Source organism: Tauraco erythrolophus, chromosome 10, assembly GCF_009769465.1.
Source record: "Tauraco erythrolophus isolate bTauEry1 chromosome 10, bTauEry1.pri, whole genome shotgun sequence".
NCBI classification, from domain to species: domain Eukaryota; kingdom Metazoa; phylum Chordata; class Aves; order Musophagiformes; family Musophagidae; genus Tauraco; species Tauraco erythrolophus.
In genome coordinates, this window is record NC_141474.1 from 2,650,625 (window position 1) to 2,671,716 (window position 21,092).

At 45.0% G+C, this 21,092-nt stretch overlaps 1 protein-coding gene across 1 annotated transcript in view; it reads left to right on the forward strand.

Moving 5' to 3' along the window:
* TPR (translocated promoter region, nuclear basket protein) overlaps nt 1-8,610 on the forward strand; it is a 41,879-nt gene extending 33,269 nt beyond the window's left edge. Inside the window, 10 exon segments of the mRNA XM_086617843.1 lie at nt 270-360; nt 1,469-1,653; nt 2,421-2,493; nt 3,613-3,736; nt 4,422-4,528; nt 5,413-5,508; nt 5,612-5,768; nt 6,670-6,788; nt 7,335-7,433; nt 8,403-8,610. Of these exon segments, the coding sequence (XP_086473969.1) occupies nt 270-360; nt 1,469-1,653; nt 2,421-2,493; nt 3,613-3,736; nt 4,422-4,528; nt 5,413-5,508; nt 5,612-5,768; nt 6,670-6,788; nt 7,335-7,433; nt 8,403-8,458 (1,107 nt within the window). The 3' untranslated portion in view covers nt 8,459-8,610.
* The last annotated feature ends 12,482 nt before the right edge of the window (nt 8,611-21,092 follow it).

Sequence of the window (21,092 nt, forward strand, 5' to 3'; positions counted from 1 at the left end):
CAAGTTTCTTCAAAAGCTGGATGCTTTGTTGTCTGTTGCTATTAAATGATGATGGCTACATTGTTGACATTTGTGTATGTCCAGATATGCAAAACTTCTGAAATTTCCCACAGTTGTGTACATTTACCTGATTTTGTAGATATTTACAGAAATATTGTAAGATTTTTCACATATTTTACTTTGTTTACTTTCTGAATACTTTTGTATTCTCTTCACAGCCTATAAATTGTTAAGTGCTAAGTCATATTGCATTTATGTGGGTTTTTTAGGGTGCTGATGGTACAGATCCTGGAACAGAAACTGAAGAAAGCATGGGAGGAGGTGAAAGCAACCAGAGGGCAGCAGATTCTCAAAACAGTGGTATGGTTATTCCGTGTTTCTGCAAAGTCTGTAAGGCGGGGGGGAAATGTGGAAGCTGTGTTATGCACTGAAAAATAAGAATATAAGGTGAAATGCTAAAGACCATTTTAACCTGAAACGTAGATTCTTTTGAAATGTTCTGTTCTGGATTTATTCTACCTTCCTTTTGGAAACCATACAGTCTCTGGTTGCTGTGGAAACTCCTGTCGTTTAACCCAGCCAGCATTGATGCCACGCAGCCGCTCTCTCTCCCCTACCCCTGGGGCAATGGGGAAGAGAATTAAAGGGGAAAAAGGGAAGGAGACTCGTGGGTTGAGATAAGAACAATTTAATAATATAATATATGATTATATATATATATATATATATATACACAATGATATATACAAACAAGTGATGCACAGTGTAAATTACTCACCACTCAGGGACCAATGCCATTCCTGTCCTGTCCAAGCAATCTCAAAACAGTTAAATCCTGACACTGCAATCCTGGATGAGTTAGGCCTGAAAAGAGAACTCTGAGAGAGCTCCCAAACTTCCCATTCAACTCTTGTCTGTATACTGGGCATAATGTTGCATGATATGGAGTATTCCATTGGCTGATTTCAACCTCAATCCTAAATTCAAATCCTGAGGGGAGTTGTGGGCCCTCTGTCCCAGCCATGCTCCCCCCAGCCTGTTGTGCTCCTGCACCCCGACAAAACACGGGAAACTGAAAAGTCCTTGAGGTCTCAGCACCAGCTCTAACCATCAGTGCACTATCAATGTTCTTCAAGTAACAAATCCCAGACTAAATAAAACAGAGCTCTTCTAGCTGCTAAAAAGTAAAACTAACTCTGTCCCAGCTGAAACCAGGACAATGACTCAGGGGATTAATCTCTCTAAATCAACACTAGAATAATTAATAGGTTTTTTGGTGCTGATGTTAACGTAGCTGGCACAAGTCTTCTTTTAAGTGATTTTTTTAAAAATAGTACCAAGCTGTCTCCACTCTTGCAAGGGTAAAAATGTCTGTGTTGATGTGGTAGCAGAGTTTGAAGACTTGCCTTCATGTTTTCACCTCAGTTTGGAGGACATCAGTTTACTCCTGTACTTCGGTGTGTTTTAGGAGAAGGGAGTACAAGTGCTGCAGAATCCACTTTTCCTCACGAAAGTTCCAGAGAACAGCAGCCATCATCTGCCTCGGAGAGACAAGCCCCTCGGCCCCCGCAGTCACCGCGCAGACCGCCGCATCCGCTGCCCCCACGACTGACTATTCATGCTCCTCCTCAAGAGCTGGGTCCCCCAGTACAGGTATAAACGATCTCTAGTGGTTCAGAAGACTTTTAAAAAATGACTGTGTGGTTTCTTCTAAATAAAACCAAAGTCCTCTGCCTGCTGTAAAAGTAGCTGACTCTGTTTAGCATCCTGGTAGCTGAGCAAACTGGCTTAATATGGGTAATCCTGCAGATTATGGCTGGATGGGGGACATAAAAAGCAGTAAGGCACTCATGATGGATTTGTATCTTGGAATTGTTACACTGGTGGTGTTTCAGTCAGTGACTGCTGATATTTCCACTGCAAAAGCTGTTCTTGAACAGGTCGTGACTCAGACTGGCAGGGGTTTTTATTAGTCACTGCCCGACCCGTGATTACGCTTTGATGTAGACCTATAGATTTTGTAGACGAAAACATCGCAACATGAATTTTGCAAAAATCTCCTGACTGAAATTATCCTTTACCATTAGCTTGATGTGAGACTCAGCCACAATATTTCTGAGTTCAAGTTTTCTATCCTCAGTAGAAAGTTGAATAAAATACTACACTCACTCACCCAGAATTTCAACCTATATGATTCTCTTTCATGGTTAGCCCAGGCAGCAGATACAAGACGTGGGGTAGCTGCTGCCATGGTTTGTTCTTTACGAAGATATGATGCTGTACTGAGCAGTGTTACACACTGACGTATAGTTGTTCCACTTACTCATTTACCCACTATCCTTAGTTCTGATTGATCCATTGTATGTTGTTAGAATTCTCGGAAAGCATTCACACTACTTCCTTTTTTCTTTACTATAAAGAGAATCCAGATGACTCGAAGACAGTCAGTGGGACGTGGACTTCAGCTAACGCCTGGTATAGGTGGGATGGTGAGTATATGAAAGTCTACTACCAAAAACCTGCATTTGAGGGGACATTCTTAACTCCTGGGTTTTGTTTAGTTTTTTACAGAAGCCTAGCTGCTGACTTCAGGGCTGGGATGGTTTCTGTACTCTTGCAGAAAATATCTTACTTCTGTTAATTGCTGTATTAATAGAAGGCAAATAGAACACTCCCAGGGAGTTAAAGGTGCTCAAAAGAGGTTGACGTGGTTTTGTCTAAGGCAGTTTGAGTTACTTGGGTTTAGAATCAGTGTTTTTAAAGGTGATATGTTACTGGAAAAAAAAATGTTTTAAAGCCTCATCCTAAAGGAACAAGGCTAATTTCTGCTCTCTCTCTGTCTCCTCCAGCTAATTCTGAACCCTTTGTTCAACTTCAGCTGTATTTGACAGAAGGAATGCAAGTTCAGTGAGGGAGGAGAGAGAGACTGACTGACTAAAAACATATCTTTTCTGAGAGCAAAGGCATCAGCTGAGATTTGTAATTCTGCTTGGCTTGCACATTCAATTTTTACTTGGAACTGGCTCAGTACCTCCTGCTTTTTGCCTGAACAGTAACTGAGCACATGTGAGGGACCTTACGGGTACTTTGGAGAGAAAGGTTTGAAAGAAATGGGAGGAAGACAGGGAGATGAAGAGAATGCCTCATGGAGGGTGAGGGAAGAGGGAGCTGACGTTTCTGGCTTTGTAGGCAATGCAGGAGCAAAGGACACAAGTCTATAGGGAACAGATTATTTGATTCACGTTGTGAAAAATCCATATACTAGGTACCTTACAGCAGTCCCTAGTGAGACAGATGATTCCTGTCTGTCTGTGAATGAGTCACCCTAAGGTTCCTTCGTAGGCAACAGAGAGATGGGGCACTTTGGTGGTAGGATGATCTCATGAAATAGATGTCTAAAAATCCTTTGAAAGATGGATGTCCTGCAAGTGTATGAGGTTTAGTTTTGTTTTGGGTTTTTTATGACCTGTAGGGGTGACCTGTATAACTAGCTCAGATTTAGATGTCTGAAACGAGACAAGAATTTTGTTAGAACTAAATCTGTCTTTGTTTTGCTGGACTATGTGGACCAACCTTTAACTTGGCTTGGTAGAAATTGGACATACATTATAGGTTCTCCTATTAGTCTCTTTTTTTCCCAGCAGCAACACTTCTTTGATGATGAGGACAGAACAGTTCCAAGCACACCAACTCTTGTAGTTCCACATCGTACAGATGGATTTGCAGAAGCTATTCAGTAAGTAGATGTAAAGGGGAAAAAAAAAAGGCATTTATTTCTTTCAGTTTTTCAGTGGAATGAAAATAAATTCAAGTTAAATGAATTTGTGGTTGCAGTAACGTGTTAAAACGTGCTTAGTACTATGATAGATGACAGCATCTACCAATAAGTAACCATTGTTTGAATTGTCTGTCATCAAACTTATCAGCAAATTAGAGGCAGATCATCTCCAATGTATTGTAACTTACTGACTTACAAAGAGCTTAAGCAAAAAAATGGATTATTCTATTTAATTTCTATTTCTATTCTATTTGATTTAATTCCCCCTCCCGCCCCGTCAACCTCTCCCCATTAATATTACCAATAAAAGCAGGAAAAGTTGTCTCTGTTTTTGGATTCAGGACACTTCTGGACATGTTCAGCAATCCACTTAAAATTGTGAGAATTCATAGGATGAATAAGTAAAGAATATTCTCGTCAAGACTGTGTTTTATTGATTTCAGATGCAGTCCAAAGAAGTTTGTGAAACTAATTGCTATTCAATTAGCAGTAGTTTAGCTTATTTTTATGGTCAATATTAATTTCTTTTGTCTCATGCATAATTTGTTCTCTTGTTTTGGTCAGAAAGTTGTCGTGTGTCTGTGTCCCCGTCCCCCCAGTCATCGGAAAAATTGCAGAATTCCTTAAATCTTTATTTTGATAGTTCCCCCCAGGTAGCTGGAGTTCCTAGATTTCGATTTGGACCCCCTGAAGATATGCCACAAACTAGCTCGAGTCACTCTGATCTTGGTCAGCTTGCATCACAAGGAGGTAAACCATTTGTGTACTTTCTTTTCTGTGATTGTTAGAGCAAAAAACAAATAATGCCATCAGTTAAATGCAATTCTGCTTCGAGTACTTGTTGAAGTGTGGAAACCTGTGACTTTTGAATAATTGTCAGCAGAGTATTTAAATAATTGTCAGCAAGGTGTCCCTGCCCATGGCAGGGGGGTTGGAACTGGATGATCTTTAAGGTCCCTTCCAACTCAAACCCTTCTGTGATTCTGTGAAAGAGACTGACAGACTAACAGAAAGTGAAAAAATGTTTTCTTCAAGCTGCTACATTTCTCCTTGTCATGATTTAAAAAGCAGAATGCTTCTGTGGGTAGGAACAGCAGGCTTGTGAACCAGAGAAGCTGAACTTTTGCGTAGAAAAAATTGCCTGCTGGGCACAAGAAACTTCATTTAAGAAGTGAAGTATTGAAGGAATGACTTTTGATTTTATTTTTTTCTGCTGATTGTAGCCTTCCTGTAGTAAAACAATAGGGGAAACCAGCAAATGGAAAGAAATCTTTGGGATATATCCTTACCTGCTTAGAGATGGCTAAGCAATTCATCTGTCTTGTCTTTGTTGTCTTGAATCAGTCCCTTTCCCCTGCATCCCCCTCAGCATGGAGCAGTATTCTTCAAGAAAGCTCACAGCAAAATAGTGGCATAAGAAAAGGATGAAAGTAAACCAAGTAGTAACATTTTCATCAAAGTTTTACCTTTCAATCAATTAGAATTAGCTCTGACAGTGATGCAGAACGAAATAACAAAAATCTCCGTGTTTAAGTACCAAATCGCTGGATTTCATCGAGTGTACAGAGGGAAGTCAGCAGTTAATCTGTTTTTTAGCAGGCTGTTTTAATTGTCACTAAAACATTGTGTTGCAGGTTTAGGAATGTATGAAACCCCGCTATTCCTTGCTCACGAGGAAGAATCAGGTGGTCGTAGCGTTCCCACCACGCCGTTACAAGTAGCAGCACCAGGTAAGTGACAAGAAATTTGCAGGCTGAAGGAAAGGCTGCAAGCTTTTTTTCTGTCAGAAATAAAAACTAACTCGATGTTTGTTAAACTGCCTTTTCTGTACAGTGACAGTGTTCACTGAGAGCGCCTCGGCGGACGCGTCGGAGCATGCTTCGCAGTCCGTTCCCATGGTTACAACATCTACTGGGAATCTGTCCACCACCACGGAGGCTGGAGCGGGTGATGACGGGGACGAAGTTTTTGCAGAGGCAGAATCTGAAGGGTAAACTGTGACTTGTTTGGTTCTCCAAGACTTGATGTCATGTTAGTTTTAAAGATTTGTTTTCATCCAAGCGTGCCCGTGATTCGTTTTCAATTTAACCTGTGCTGGTAGGAAGGACAGCTCAAACAGGATTTAGTAGTTTTGTGAAGTAGTACAGTCTGACCTTTTTGTCTAAACCCAAACGTTTTCTTCTGATTTTCTCCTTCTGATTTAACATAGCTAATATAAAAGTCACCAAGACAAAAAACCCCACAAATTTCTGAATTTTTTAAGAATGCGGAGGGCTCTGCAGTAGTCAAATACTGCTAGTAAAGGCCCCAGTTTGAAGAGCTAAGGTTTGTAGATTTGTAGAATAAAGGCTGAAGTGTCCTTGTTTGTTAATAGAGCACACCACTCCTCGTTACAGAGCAAGGGTGGATAATGAAGTCATCCAGTTAAGGCAGTGCAAGTACAAAAGACGTAGCACAAGGGAGGGGAGTTAGCAGTTCTTAAGAATTTGATAGACAAATGTCTTTCAGTTTGCAAGTGCAATTTTTGATATTTATCATAATTGCTATATTTTGTGTTATGAGCAAAGACATTCCAGATCTAAAAGGTTTTTTAGTTACTGTTAGTAAATAGCTTCTATGGCCTTCTCTGAAAGACAATTAATATGTTGGATATGCATCTGGAGTTGGGCTGAATATCAAGGAAATTACATTATTATTTTCTAAAAGCCAGATAAATTGCTCATGATTGGGGCAGGGGGAACATGGCAAAACAGGATAAAACCTGTGAGAATTTCTGAGGAAAGACATTTGCATGGGGATCTTTCTGCTCCAAGATGCTACTTTTTTCCCTGAGCTTTCTGAAACCATGTGAATGCACTTAGATGTTTTTCCTCCCCCTCCTTCTCTTCTAGAATTACTTCAGAAGCAGGCCTAGAAATTGATAGCCAGCAAGAAGAAGAATCTGTTCAAGCATCTGATGAGTCAGATCTTCCTTCGACTAGTCAAGATCCTCCTTCTAGTTCATCTGCAGGTATGGGTTCGTTGCTGGAAACAGTCATTTCATACCATTTCACTAAGGGTAGGAACTTTTTGGACCAGCGTCGTGCACTGCTGCTAGCCAAGATACCCAAAACAAGATAGAACTCTTAGAGCAAGGTCACATTTTGATGCCTGTAGACTTAATGGCAAACACTTTTTACTTGGACTGCACTAATTAGAGCAGGCCATGCTAAGAATAATGCTTCAAGGTGCAAAAGTTATGGATACTTTGGTGATTCCATCCACTGTTATGTTTGATGTCAGATTAAAAACACTTTCATTCAATTAGACTGTCCAAGAACAGTAAGTAAATCCCTGTTCAGTTACCAGTTTACCACCTAGCGTGGGTGATGAAAGAAATCCCAAACTCCCTTGTTTTGAGGCTTTTATTTATATCAGATGTCAGTGAAATAAGGATGCACCTTCACAATTTTAGAGTAAATTCAAGAGCATAATGCGTATCAAATCACGTAAACGCTAACAGTGAGAAACTGTACCAGCCACAGACATTCTTTCCTGCATTTCCACTTCTTCACAGACACGAGCAGTAATCAGCCCAAGCCCTTCCGACGCGTCAGACTTCAGCCACCAACGTTAAGAACTGGTGTTCGTGGTCGTCAGTTCAACAGACAGAGGGGTAAGTGTTCGTGGGTGCTCAAATTCAGACTCTTTTTTTGCCTTTAAAACAGCTTTTAGTACGTTCTTTCCGTGGGGACCGTGTGTGAAGTACTGCTCTGTATGCCTGTGTTTGCTCGTAAGGCATGAAATAACACAGCATCCCTGCCCTGGCTTGCAGTGTGGCACCCTAAAGCTCTGTAGTTTTGCTTTAGTGTGTTAGTCTGAGCGTTTTTGAGACAGGCAAACGTTCCTCTTACGTGGCACTTGGTTCTTCTCCATGGAGAGAAAGCGAAGTGCGACAGATCTTAAACTTGGCAAATTTTGAAAAGATTTTAGAAAACAATGTTAGGACATAAGTTTAGAAATCTTTGGCTTTAACATTACCTGTCAGTTTCCCGTTTAGTATGTAGGGGTTCTAGTCATTACCTCACTGTGGCCTACACTGATTCAGAAAAACAACAAAAAAAGATTTTTTTTTTTTTTTGTAATGCAGTAGAGTTAAACCATGACAATAAAGTGTTGTTTGCCACTTCTGTAATAAGAAAATTCCTTAGCTGAAATATATTCAGTTTGGCATTATTTTAACATTGTAGAAGACTTGATGATAGTAGCATTGAAATACAGATATCTGGTATTGTAAAAAAAAAAAAGAAGTGAAGAGGCAGATTTTTCTTTCTAGTCTATCACCATTTCTTTAATAACAAAAGGGAGGGACTAACTGATTTCCAACATGGTAGGAATGCCACACTCATTCCTTTGGCACTGGCCTGAGCTAGGATCACAAGTCACAGGGTTCTCTCAAATGCCAGAAGTGCAGTGTATCCAAATCACGAGGGGAGGAGGGGGGAGCTTGAATTTTACCGGAAAGGTACAGCTCCATCCTTCCCTTAAGGAGCTGCTTCCGCAGCGAAGCATCAGCTGTACCAATGGTTGATGAAAAGAGCGAACAGGATTCCTATTAATGCATTTTTTTTCTTTCCCAACACAGGTGTAACTCATGCAATGGGAGGCAGAGGAGGCCTGAACAGAGGAAACATTAGTTAAAGGATCTGTAATTCCAGCTGCGTATACAAAAGTGCCAGTTTGCCTGTGGTTGCTTTAGTGTGCTGAAGCTAGAGCTTAAAGCAGCATTTTATACTTAGATTTGTGTGCACACATCTCAGTGTCTTTATTAATAAAATTAGACAAAATGTCAACATTCAAACGGCATCTTTTTTTGAAAATCCTCTGCTGTGCATCACTTGGGAGGACAGTTGTACCAGTCTTTGGATACAGTCTTTCCCGTGAGAGCGGTAACAGGTCTTGCTGTTCTTTTGCCAACATCCAAACTGTAGTACCGATCTGAAATGAAGACATGTCAGAATTAAATTCCAGAAACTGCATTTAGTACACGGAAAGAATCTGGAACTTAAAGCCTTCCTTTTAATTTCATTTAGGCATGCATAACAGATTTTTCATTCCGCCTGCATGTGTGGAGTTGAGAGGCTAGAACAATGAATTTTTGTCCTCAGCTTTATTTTTCACATGTCCTGCTTTGTGTTTAGCTAAGTTTTATAGTACTGCTAATAAGTAAATCTGTCCCAAGAACAGGGAGTAGGGAAGAATACTCTTAGACTGCTAGAATATAGAAATAGTCTTAAGAAATTTGGAAATCAAACAAAGTAGAAAGAAAACAATCTTTCAATGTCTGTGGAAGTGGAAACTGTGGTCCCCGAGTGTGGATTGGCCTCTGTAAAGGTTGGGGATTAGATTGTGCTGGCAGAGACTTGCTTTAGTATCCTGTACTTGCATATGGCAAGCTCTTAGAGCTTTTGTTTCTGAATAATCCAGAGAATCCTGAGGAGTGAAAGAATCTACTTAACCTAGAATGATCAATAACTTTTTCCTGTGAAGCAAAATGGTTCATGTCCCTCCCCGTTTAGTTTTGTTTTGTTAGAAACATAGTTGCATGGAAGCCAGTGGAAAAAAACTATCAATGTGTAGTGGTCCAAGGATTTCATTCTCTCATTAATCTACTATGTCAGGTTTTTGTCACTTTATAAGCCTGAACCCTTAGGGCAGTGCATTCCACAGCTGGCTGCTCAGAGTCAACGTTCCCTGTTGCTGCTAGTTGCCCTGTAACTGTTGATTTTTAATAGAAGCATCTCTCGATTACAGGCAGCATTTCAATTCTCAGGACTTTGTAGCAGCACTTACAGTTAGTCTTGCAGAATCACAAGCAGTAACCTCGTGCTTTTGAAAGCTCCACGATTCCTGGGCTGCTTTCTTCCCCATCCCTTACTCTTTTGAGATGTGTAGTAACTCGTGTTAGCTTTAACTTACTGTACGAGAAGGCGTAGTAATCGTAGCCGTCCGGCTTATTGTAGTTGGGTAGGGATATAGTTGAGTGAATGACTTTCGGGAGCCCTCTCCAGTAGGAAGCCACTCGGATTTCCTTATGCAAAACTCCTGCAAACAAAAGGAAACTTGAGTTGGGAGATGCCGCAGTGTGCCTGCTGTCGTTTGCTTGTGTGATCTACAGCGAGCAAGATCTGAAAAATTTTCACAGTGCTATATTTAAAAAAAAAAAAAAAAAATGGAACAGAGTGTTGTGTTTCAGAAACTACTCAGATGAAAGCGGTTGTGTAAAAGAAACTGAATAAACAGAAGTTACCAGCTGGATATGGGTTGACTCTGACAGTCTGTATAACGGTTGGCATTCCCACTGCCCGTTGGAAGCGTCTCCGTATGACAAGTCGTGGCACAAAAGCCGGGTATCTTATGGTAAACCGCATCCTTCGGCGACACTTCCTGGCTGGTTCTTGTTTGTACACGTACTGTTGCATGTTGCCATCTAAAGTAGACATTGAAAAACAACCACAAACAACCAAACCCTCACAAAAGAAAAGTGAAAGCCCACCAAACCAGCATCGAATATGCCCGTGTCACCGCTAACAGTGTTAAGCACAGGAAATCATTAGCACTATTTTAATACACATTTTGTTAAAATCTGCTTTTTAAATTCAGACGGCGGTTCGTATTTTGGCAGTGCATCATTCGTATAAGCCAAGGGAATTACATCAATTTAAAATATGGGATAAGAAATAGGGAGATTTCCAAATGCAGTTATGAACTAGTAAGATTAAAGCCTTTAACTCGAGACTAAAACAGTTTTGCCACCGGATAAAACTTCTCTTAATGTTTGTCCGCTTAGATGATGGATTCTGCCCCTGACAGTCCTGTCCATTTCAAAAGGTGCTTGAAGATCTCTGAGGACTAATAAAAATTTTTGGAGCTTCAGGCCGTTTTTTGACACCACCGTCACTTCTGTTTCTCTTTTTGAAAAAAATAACATCTTTTAGCCAAGAGAAACAGTGTTTTCCTCCTGACTAAGGCAACCCAAGCACCTTTCCATCATCTGTGAGCTCCTGAAATACGAGACATACCTTTTTTGATAAAATAAACAGATTCTGGTCTGTTGTGGTAGCTTGCCACAGGGAGGGTTGCTACTATTTTCCCATTTAGTCCTGCAAATCCATTTGCAAGAGGTTTGGGATAGCCTTTATCCATCACACCGTTAGTGAAACGCCAGTACAGGGGACCCTGATGATTTAAGGAAAAAACGAGCTTTAGAGAAAATTCATTCTTGGTGATTGAGCTTCAGCACAGACATGAAAAATAATCATAACATCAATTTTTTGGTAACTATGTTGTAAAACTGACTGGAACCACTCCTCCATCCATTAAAAACAGGGGAAAAAAAAAATCTTACAGCTTCATCAAATACCTTCTGCAGTCTTTTCACACCGCCTTTGAATAAGGATAGAGTATCCCACGTTTGAAAGAGTTGGATTGGGAGCGCTCCTCACCTTGATGAAGAAGGTCTTCCCGTCGCAGTTGCACCTGGAGAAGACGGCGTCGATGGGGGACGGGATGCCCCAGCCCTCGCTGATCCGCCGGGGGCTGGTGGTCGGCGGGCTCCTCCCGTTCAGCAGCCAGTAGTAGTGACCTACGTGGAGGGAGGAGACGCCATGGAAGGCGCGTGGAGCGGCCGACGGACGGACGGACGCACGCGGAAAGGCGCTGGAAACAAGGGTCCGTCCCGCTCGCTGGGGCTGGCGAGGGCGGTGGGGAAGGAGGAGCAGGAGGAGGAGAAGGCTGGGACCAGCCTACCTACCTCGGAAGACGGCCAAGGTGCCGTTCGGCAGGGCCACCATGCCGTTCGCCGGCTTCCCGCTGCACAGGTCCTTCTCGTCCTTCTTCGCTGCAAAACACAGTGGCGCGGGTTTGTTTAAGGTTCAGCAGGAGGCACCTCCGCTCCCCTGCCCACCGCCGGCAGCGCGGCGGCCGCTGAATGCGTGGCTTGTGTTGGGCAACATGCAGGGCTCTGCTTGGCACTGGTTATGGAAAGGGTTTAGCTACTCATTTGAGTGAGGTTCTTGGAAAGTTTGGCTCTTGGGGTTTGGTCCCAGGAGTGCAAGACACCAGCCATTTATCTGACTAGGTACGGATATCTTTGCTTATGGCTCACCTCAGTGCCTGTAGTTCAGAAAAAGATCGATAAACGCGTCATGTGCCATGTCCCGTGTTTAATGTCTTCATGCTCTGGGATGATGTTTACCTGATGTTTCTCCAAGCTTCTCTACTGGAGAATCATGGAATGGTTTAGGTTGGGAGGGACCTCAAAGATCATCTAGTTCCAACCCCCCTGCCATGGGCAAGGACACCCTCCACTACACCAGGTTGCCCAAAGCCTCATCCAACCTGGCCTTGAACACTTCCAGGGATGGGGCAGCCACAGCTTCTCTGGGCAACCTGTTCCAGTGCCTCACCACCCTCTGAGTGAAAAATTTCTTCCTTATCTCCAATCTAAGTCTCCCTCCTTTCAGGTTAAAGCCATTGCCCCTGTCCTGTCACTACACACCCTTGTCCAAAGCCCCTCTCCAGCTTTCTTGTAGCCCCTTTAAGTACTGGAAGGCTGCAGTAAGATCCCAGTAGAGATTCCCTCCCCCTTCTTACTTCCTAAAAAAGCATTTACATTTACTTTCTGCTAAATAGAAAGGAAGGATGAATCTGTTTTAGACAAAAATTCAAGTATTTTCCATCTAAAAAACGACCCCACCCTACCCTCCAAATATCTGTCAATATATGATTGAAAAAAATGCCCAAGAACCAGGAGGCTATACCTGGTAAGAAAAACCAGTGAGGATATGAAAAATGTTGTGGCAAAGCATGGAGGAAAGAGAACGTAAGGAAAAGACTCGTCGTCTGCCTTACGTGATATTTTTCTACGTGACTACAAAATGACAGGTTAGGTACCATGAGCAGTGGTAGATCATGGAATCATGGAATCATGGAATCATAGAACGGTTTGGGTTGGAAGGGACCTCAAAGATCATCCAGTTCCAACCCCTCTGCCATGGGGTTAGATGTTCAGCCTGGCTCCCTAACAGGGTTTTCATGGGATTTAGACAACGTATCTACTTTTTCCTCGACTTTTTGCTTCTTCCATAGTACTCAGAGCAAACATTTTTCAGCAGGACCAATTACTGAAACCAATTTCTGAAACCAGATCACGCTCTAAACTACGTGGAGAATTTCCATAACAGCTTTGAAACTGGGATACCAGGATTCAGGGTGCTGACAGCTGTAGCATCATGGATGATGGTTGATCACCGGGACAGGTCTCCTCTACTCACGTGTTTTGTTGTCCTCTCTGCTCGAGTTATTGGTGCTTTTGTACCTACCGGAATGCAATTACCTTGTGTTTCTCCAGTTAAAATTGGCAAGTCCGCTGTTTGTATTAAAGGCTTGTTTATCTCGGGCTCTTCTTCTCCTGGTAGAGTTTCTGGTTTGGTTGGATGAGGCTCATCTCTCGTGTCAGTAACCTCCTGGAAATATATAGTTGGCTTGGATGTCCCTTTAGAAACAATAAACATCTCTTCGATCGTGTCTTTTTTATCTCTTGTAGTGGTCTCTTTGCTAACTGTGGTTTCCTCTCGCTTGTCAATAGTAGGGGTCTTCTCGGTGGCATCTTGCATTTCTTTTTCAGGTGTGACACCAGTTTCTTTGGTGGTCGTCACCTCTTTTTTACCAGCCGTTGATGCCTCTACAACAAAACAAACAGTGTTTGTGTTCCCTGTAGCTGCTGCCGTTACAGTCCGCTTAGTTTCCACAGTCGTGTCGCTCTTAGTCGTCGTCACAATCTCCTTGGGTTTAGGAGTTGAGTCTGTTTTGGCCGTCGTTGTCCACACAGTGGGCTTGGGCATGGGAGTTGTAGCTGCTGCAGCTGCCGTTGTCGCAGTCACTGTTCTTACAGGGCTTTCATCTTTTTCAGTTGTCGGAGTCTCTTTTGGTGCGGGCGTCTCGTCTCGCTGAGCTGGGGTTGCTTCTTCTTCATCCACAGGAGTTGCTTCTGATCCAGCCGCTGTAGGAGTTGTGTCTGGAATATTCTCCTTGTCTTTAGGAGAGTCCTTCGGTTCAGCTGTTACCCCCAGAGTGACAGTAGTCTCTTTCCAACTTGTTAAAATGTCTTTAAGCACAGTAGTTTTCTCTTTCTTGGGTGTTGTCACCTCTTTGTTCACGGTGGTTGGTTCTATTTTAGTTGTCACCTCTTTGGTTAGAGGAGTTGGAACAGTTTTAGCTGCTGTTGTGTCTTTTTTGTCAGTTGTTGCTCCAATCCCAGCAGTCCCAGCTGCAGTCACCGCTGTTCTTTGTACGGCTGTAGTCGTGTCTTTACCAGTTGTGCCAGTAGCTTCTTTGGGTGTGGGAGTTGTAATTTTCTTCTCTGCTGTTGTTTCTGCTTTGGGCGTGGGGGTTTCCTCCTGAGTTGTTCCGACCACCTCACTGCTGTGAGTGATTGTGGCTTTCGTGGCACTTGTAACTAATCCAAGGAGAGTAGTCTTCACTTCAGTAGGTGTTGTTTTCGGTAGGGTAGTGGAGCCAGCTTCGGTGGCTCCAGGGATGGTCCCCTTAAACTTCAGGGTGGTGGGAGACTGTGCCTTGGTGGTTGGTGCCTCTGGGGTTGTCTCTTCAGGTTTGGGAGTTGTGGGAGACTCTGCCTTGGTGGTTGGTGCCTCTGGAGTTGTCTCTTCAGGTTTGCTAGTGGTGGTGGGAGACTCTGCCTTGGTGGTTGGTGCCTCTGGGGTTGTCTCTTCAGGTTTCGGAGTTGTGGGAGACTCTGCCTTGGTGGTTGGTGCCTCTGGGGTTGTCTCTTCGGGTTTGGGAGTTGTGGGAGACTCTGCCTTGGTGGTTGGTGCCTCTGGAGTTGTCTCTTCAGGTTTGGGAGTTGTGGGAGACTCTGCCTTGGTGGTTGGTGCCTCTGGAGTTGTCTCTTCAGGTTTGCTAGTGGTGGTGGGAGATTCTGCCTTGGTGGTTGGTGCCTCTGGGGTTGTCTCTTCGGGTTTGGGAGTTGTGGGAGACTCTGCCTTGGTGGTTGGTGCCTCTGGAGTTGTCTCTTCAGGTTTCGGAGTGGTGGGAGACTCTGCCTTGGTGGTTGGTGCCTCTGGGGTTGTCTCTTCAGGTTTGGGAGTTGTGGGAGACTCTGCCTTGGTGGTTGGTGCCTCTGGAGTTGTCTCTTCAGGTTTGGGAGTTGTGGGAGACTCTGCCTTGGTGGTTGGTGCCTCTGGGGTTGTCTCTTCAGGTTTGGGAGTTGTGGGAGACTCTGCCTTGGTGGTTGGTGCCTCTGGGGTTGTCTCTTCAGGTTTCGGAGTGGTGGGAGACTGTGCCTTGGTGGTTGGTGCCTCTGGGGTTGTCTCTTCAGGTTTGGGAGTTGTGGGAGACTCTGCCTTGGTGGTTGGTGCCTCTGGGGTTGTCTCTTCAGGTTTGGGAGTTGTGGGAGACTCTGCCTTGGTGGTTGGTGCCTCTGGAGTTGTCTCTTCAGGTTTGCTGGTGGTGGTGGGAGACTCTGCCTTGGTGGTTGGTGCCTCTGGAGTTGTCTCTTCAGGTTTCGGAGTGGTGGGAGACTCTGCCTTGGTGGTTGGTGCCTCTGGGGTTGTCTCTTCAGGTTTGGGGGTGGTGGGAGACTCTGCCTTGGTGGTTGGTGCCTCTGGGGTTGTCTCTTCAGGTTTAGGGGTGGTGGGAGACTGTGCCTTGGTGGTTGGTGCCTCTGGGGTTGTCTCTTCAGGTTTCGGAGTTGTGGGAGACTCTGCCTTGGTGGTTGGTGTCTCTGGGGTTGTCTCTTCAGGTTTGGGAGTTGTGGGAGACTCTGCCTTGGTGGTTGGTGTCTCTGGAGTTGTCTCTTCAGGTTTGCTGGTGGTGGTGGGAGACTCTGCCTTGGTGGTTGGTGCCTCTGGAGTTGTCTCTTCAGGTTTGCTGGTGGTGGTGGGAGACTCTGCCTTGGTGGTTGGTGCCTCTGGGGTTGTCCCTTCAGGTTTGGGGGTGGTGGGAGATTCTGCCTCGGTGGTTGGTGCCTCTGGGGTTGTCTCTTCAATTTTGGGAGTTGTGGGAGACTCTGCCTTGGTGGTTGGTGCCTCTGGGGTTGTCTCTTCAGGTTTCGGAGTGGTGGGAGACTCTGCCTTGGTGGTTGGTGCCTCTGGGGTTTCTTCAATTTTGGGAGATGTGGGAGACTCTGCCTTGGTGGTTGGTGCCTCTGGGGTTGTCTCTTCAGGTTTCGCAGTGGTGGGAGACTCTGCCTTGGTGGTTGGTGCCTCTGGAGTTGTCTCTTCAGGTTTGCTGGTGGTGGTGGGAGACTCTGCCTTGGCGGTTGGTGCCTCTGGGGTTGTGTCTTCAGGTTTCAGAGTGGTGGGAGAGTCTTCCTGGCTCGTTGGTGCCTCTGTGGCCTCTGGGGTTGTGTCTTCAGGTTTCGCAGTGGTGGGAGAGTCTTCCTGGGTCGTTGGTGCCTCTGTGGCCTCTGGGGTTGTGTCTTCAGGTTTCGGAGTGGTGGGAGAGTCTTCCTGGGTCGTTGGTGCCTCTGTGGCCTCTGGGCTTGTGTCTTCAGGTTTTGGAGTGGTGGGAGAGTCTTCCTGGGTCGTTGGTGCCTCTGTGACCTCCGGTGTTGTTTCTTCAGGTTTCAGAGTGGTAGGAGAGTCTTCCTGGGTCGTTGGTGCCTCTGTGGCCTCTGGGGTTGTGTCTTCAGGTTTTGGAGTGGTGGGAGAGTCTTCCTGGGTCGTTGGTGCCTCTGTGACCTCCGGTGTTGTTTCTTCAGGTTTCGGAGTGGTAGGAGAGTCTTCCTGGGTCGTTGGTGCCTCTGTGGCCTCTGGAGTTGTCTCTTCAGGTTTTGGAGTGGTGGGAGAGTCTTCCTGGGTCGTTGGTGCCTCTGTGACCTCCGGTGTTGTCTCTTCAGGTTTTGGAGTGGTGGGAGAGTCTTCCTGGGTCGTTGGTGCCTCTGTGGCCTCTGGGGTTGTGTCTTCAGGTTTTGGAGTGGTGGGAGAGTCTTCCTGAGTCGTTGGTGCCTCTGTGACCTCCGGTGTTGTCTCTTCAGGTTTCGGAGTGGTAGGAGAGTCTTCCTGTGTTGTTGGTGCCTCTGTGGCCTCTGGGGTTGTGTCTTCAGGTTTCGGAGTGGTGGGAGAGTCTTCCTGGGTCGTTGGTGCCTCTGTGGCCTCTGGGGTTGTGTCTTCAGGTTTCAGAGTGGTGGGAGAGTCTTCCTGGGTCGTTGGTGCCTCTGTGGCCTCTGGGGTTGTGTCTTCAGGTTTCGCAGTGGTGGGAGAGTCTTCCTGGGTCGTTGGTGCCTCTGTGGCCTCTGGGGTTGTGTCTTCAGGTTTCGCAGTGGTGGGAGAGTCTTCCTGGGTCGTTGGTGCCTCTGTGGCCTCTGGGGTTGTGTCTTCAGGTTTCAGAGTGGTGGGAGAGTCTTCCTGGGTCGTTGGTGCCTCTGTGGCCTCTGGGGTTGTGTCTTCAGGTTTCGCAGTGGTGGGGGAGTCTTCCTGGGTCGTTGGTGCCTCTGTGGCCTCTGGGGTTGTGTCTTCAAGTTTCGCAGTGGTGGGAGAGTCTTCCTGGGTCGTTGGTGCCTCTGTGGCCTCTGGGGTTGTGTCTTCAGGTTTCGCAGTGGTGGGAGAGTCTTCCTGGGTCGTTGGTGCCTCTGTGGCCTCTGGGGTTGTGTCTTCAGGTTTTGGAGTGGTGGGAGAGTCTTCCTGTGTCGTTGGTGCCTCTGTGGCCTCTGGGGTTGTGTCTTCAGGTTTCGCAGTGGTGGGAGAGTCTTCCTGGGTCGTTGGTGCCTCTGTGGCCTCTGGGCTTGTGTCTTCAGGTTTCGGAGTGGTGGGAGAGTCTTCCTGGGTCGTTGGTGCCTCTGTGGCCTCTGGAGTTGTGTCTTCAGGTTTCGGAGTGATGGGAGAATCTTCCTGGGTCGTTGGTGCCTCTGTGGCCTCTGGGGTTGTCTCTTCAGGTTTCGGAGTGGTGGGAGAGTCTTCCTGGGTCGTTGGTGCCTCTGTGGCCTCTGGAGTTGTCTCTTCAGGTTCTGGGGTGCTAAGAGAATCTGGCCTGGTTGTTGGCACCTCTGGGGTTGTGTCTTCAGCTTTGGGGGTAGTAGGTGAGTCTGCCTTGGTTGTTGGTGCCTCTGTCGCCTCAGGTGTTGTCTCTTCAGATTTGGGTGTGGTGGGAGATTCTGTGTCGGTCATTGGTTCTTCTGTGGCCTCAGGGGTCATTTCTTCAACTTTAGTGGTGGTAGGAGAGTCTTCCTGGGTCGTTGGTGCCTCTGTGGGCACAGCAGTTTTCTCTTCATCTTCTGGGGGATTTGTGTAAGAGTCTGTTTCAGTCATTGGTTCCTCTGTGACTTCAGGGGTTGTCTCTTCAGGTTTGGCAGTGGTGGGAGAGTCTTCCTGGGTCGTTGGTGCCTCTGTTACTTCAGGGGATGTCTCTTCAAGTTTAGGGGTAGTAGGTGATTCTTCCTTGGTCGTTGGTGCCTCTGTGGCTTCTGGGGTTGTGTCTTCATCTTTGGGGGTGGTTGGAGAATCCTCTTCGGTGATTGGTGCCTCTGTGGCCTCTGGGGTTGGGTCTTCATCTTTGGGGGTGGTGGGAGAATCCTCTTCGGTGATTGGTTCCTCTGTGGCCTCAGGGGTCATATCTTCTTCTTTAGGTGTGGTGAGAGATTCTTCCTTGGTTGTTGGTGCCTCTGTGGCCTCTGGGGTTGGGTCTTCAGCTTTAGGGGTGGTGGGAGTTTCTGCCTCGGTCGTTGGTGCCGCTGTTGTTGCAGGGGTGTCTTTCTGAGCCGTAGTTGCCTCTTTGGTGGTTGTTGCTTCTGTGGTAGTACTTGTCGTAGGTGATAAACTGGGACTAGATGTAGTTGCTTCGAATGGTGTGGTTGTATCAGGTTCTTTTGTGCTTGGAGCAGGACTGGTCACTTTGTTTTCCAGTCCACTGCCAGTATCTATGAAAACAAATATATATTCAGTCGAGATATTGGAATTGCAGTGCATGCACCTATTGCATATAGAATCATAGAATCATAGAATGGTTAGGGTTGGAAGGGACCTCAAAGATCATCTAGTTGGATAGTATATAATATCAACTAGAAACAGCTGCTTATCTTCTGAGTAGCAATAGTTGTTTTTGTGGTCTTTGCTCTAAAATATTTCTGAGCAAGATGGCACTTTTTTAGCTGTAAAGTGGTTGAAACATTTATTTAAACTGGTAAAAAGAAAAATGATACGTGGAAACCTAAGTTCAATTGATAAATGCTGTTTATGGACTTAGGTAGCTGTCAAAAATAAATAATTTGGAAGAGCCAAAGTAACCTGGGCTGAGTTAAATGTTGATTCCTTCTGGGACTTTGCAGTAGCTTAGCTAAGCTGTAAGTAATCCTCGTGGCTAACCCATCACAACTGTGAGTGCAGCGCGACAGGTTTATTTTGGTGTTTGTAGGTGAGGTCACCTGGCGTTTCCATCCTTTTTCATGGAAGAGGAACCATGCTATAAAACAGAGTCCTTCTAATGGGCCACTTCCCTTCTCAGTCTCTTCTTTCATTTGTTCCTCTGGCCGTAATTATAACATGACCCGCACCGATCACCTGGACTTGAAGGAGAGAGTTAGGGAAAGAGGAGGAAAATAAACTTTCCAAGCGCAGACACCTGACTGTGTCTCCTCCTGTGTCTTTATATCTTGGAGGTTTTTCCTCTTTGTGATTTACACCTTTAAGACTCTTTTTACTTGCCTATGTAGTTACACTGCTTTAAGTGCAGCAGTTAGTATAGCTATATCCAAAAAAAACCTAACCATAAAGGTTTTTACATTTTAACCTCTCACTAAATCTTATCTCTGTCATGTTTTGCCGTTTAGTTCTGTTTTTTTCTACGATTCCTGCTGTGCAGCTATCTAGAATTAAACTGAATTGGCATCTGTTTCTTGAAAACCTGAAGAAACCAAGTGGTTTGGGACCGTGTTGTTCAGCTTTTGAACGGATCTAAAAAGGTCTGAGTTGTTGCTGCTGGTCAGGGCAGCACTGATGCAGTGTCTCTTCCAGAAGACTGGAAGAACTTCTAATACTGCAGTGTGAGAAGTAATCCCTGTGTAAATGTATTGTAGAAACAGTGCAGTACGAGCAGAGTGGTGCAGAACAAGTTTTCCTCCCACCCCACATGTCTGAAATGCTGTAAGCCAAGTGGAACTCTGTTAGTGGTTATTTGAATTTCCTTAATTTTGCTTCATTCGACCCACTATATTGATTTTTGCAATAAGAAATTGCCGCAGCAGAAAGGGAAGTACTCCAAAGTTGAAATAAAAATGAAAAAATGTAAGGATTAAAATATCGGACAAAATTGATTTCTGGAGTCATTTCCTACTTGTTACTTCAGGCTTCAAGTTCAAACTGATCTCCCAAGTTATCACTTAAAACGCTGGAACAGAATATCAAAGAACACAGGAAAGCAACGTATTTTCCATTCAGGAAAAAAATAAACGATACGTATTTTCTGAAGCTGCGTGAGGCCTGACTTGATGAGAAGCTAGAGCAACCTGCTAGGAGACTTTCCTGTCCTGGTTCTGCCAATTCATCACTGTCCCAAAATACAACACCCTTCCTGTTCCAGCTGTGGACTTGGTCCAAAACTGACAATGGCGCGTAACATATTTTTGGCAGATGTGCGTGAAAAACTCAATAGAGACGCAGGAGACATCGCCGCCCTCCAACATCTGTGTGAAGTGAACTCTCCAAAGGCAGCATCCTGAGGGCTAGGTGAGGTAATTAGTTTATGAACCAAACGGTTCCAAGCTTGGTAACTGTCTGGTAATGTCTCGCATCGGTTTTCTATTTCCAGAGCAGGAAAATGGTCTTTCATGTTCCTTCAGGTAACACCCATCCTGTTTCATTCGTGTGCTTTCCTACCTTCCATAACTTCATGGGGCTGCGTTCCTTCCTCTGGCTTCTTTTCCTCGTTTGTGGATGACCTTTTAGATGTCGATTTGTTTTCTGGAGGAGACTTAGGCGATGGCTTTTGTGTGTGTGCTGAAAGAAATAAAATAATGCGTTAACGGCAGTGCTTTTCTTTATAGGTGCTTGGTGTCAGCTGTATGAGAAGAAAGTTGCTACAAAATTTAAGTGACCAGCTTCCATATAAGTCTAAGTTTCTTCCTATCTATAGGATTCTTTAAAGTATTATTTGGGGGAAAAGGAGGAAAAATACCCTTTGGATCCCAAAGTGTTTCATCACAGATGAAAGTAATGTATTTCTTGCAAGTTGGAGGTGAGGCATTCTATGCTAAGGTGAATTTTGAGGTGGGAAAAAGATGAATTCTGAGTGGAGCTCTACATTTTGAAAATTTGTCTAATTT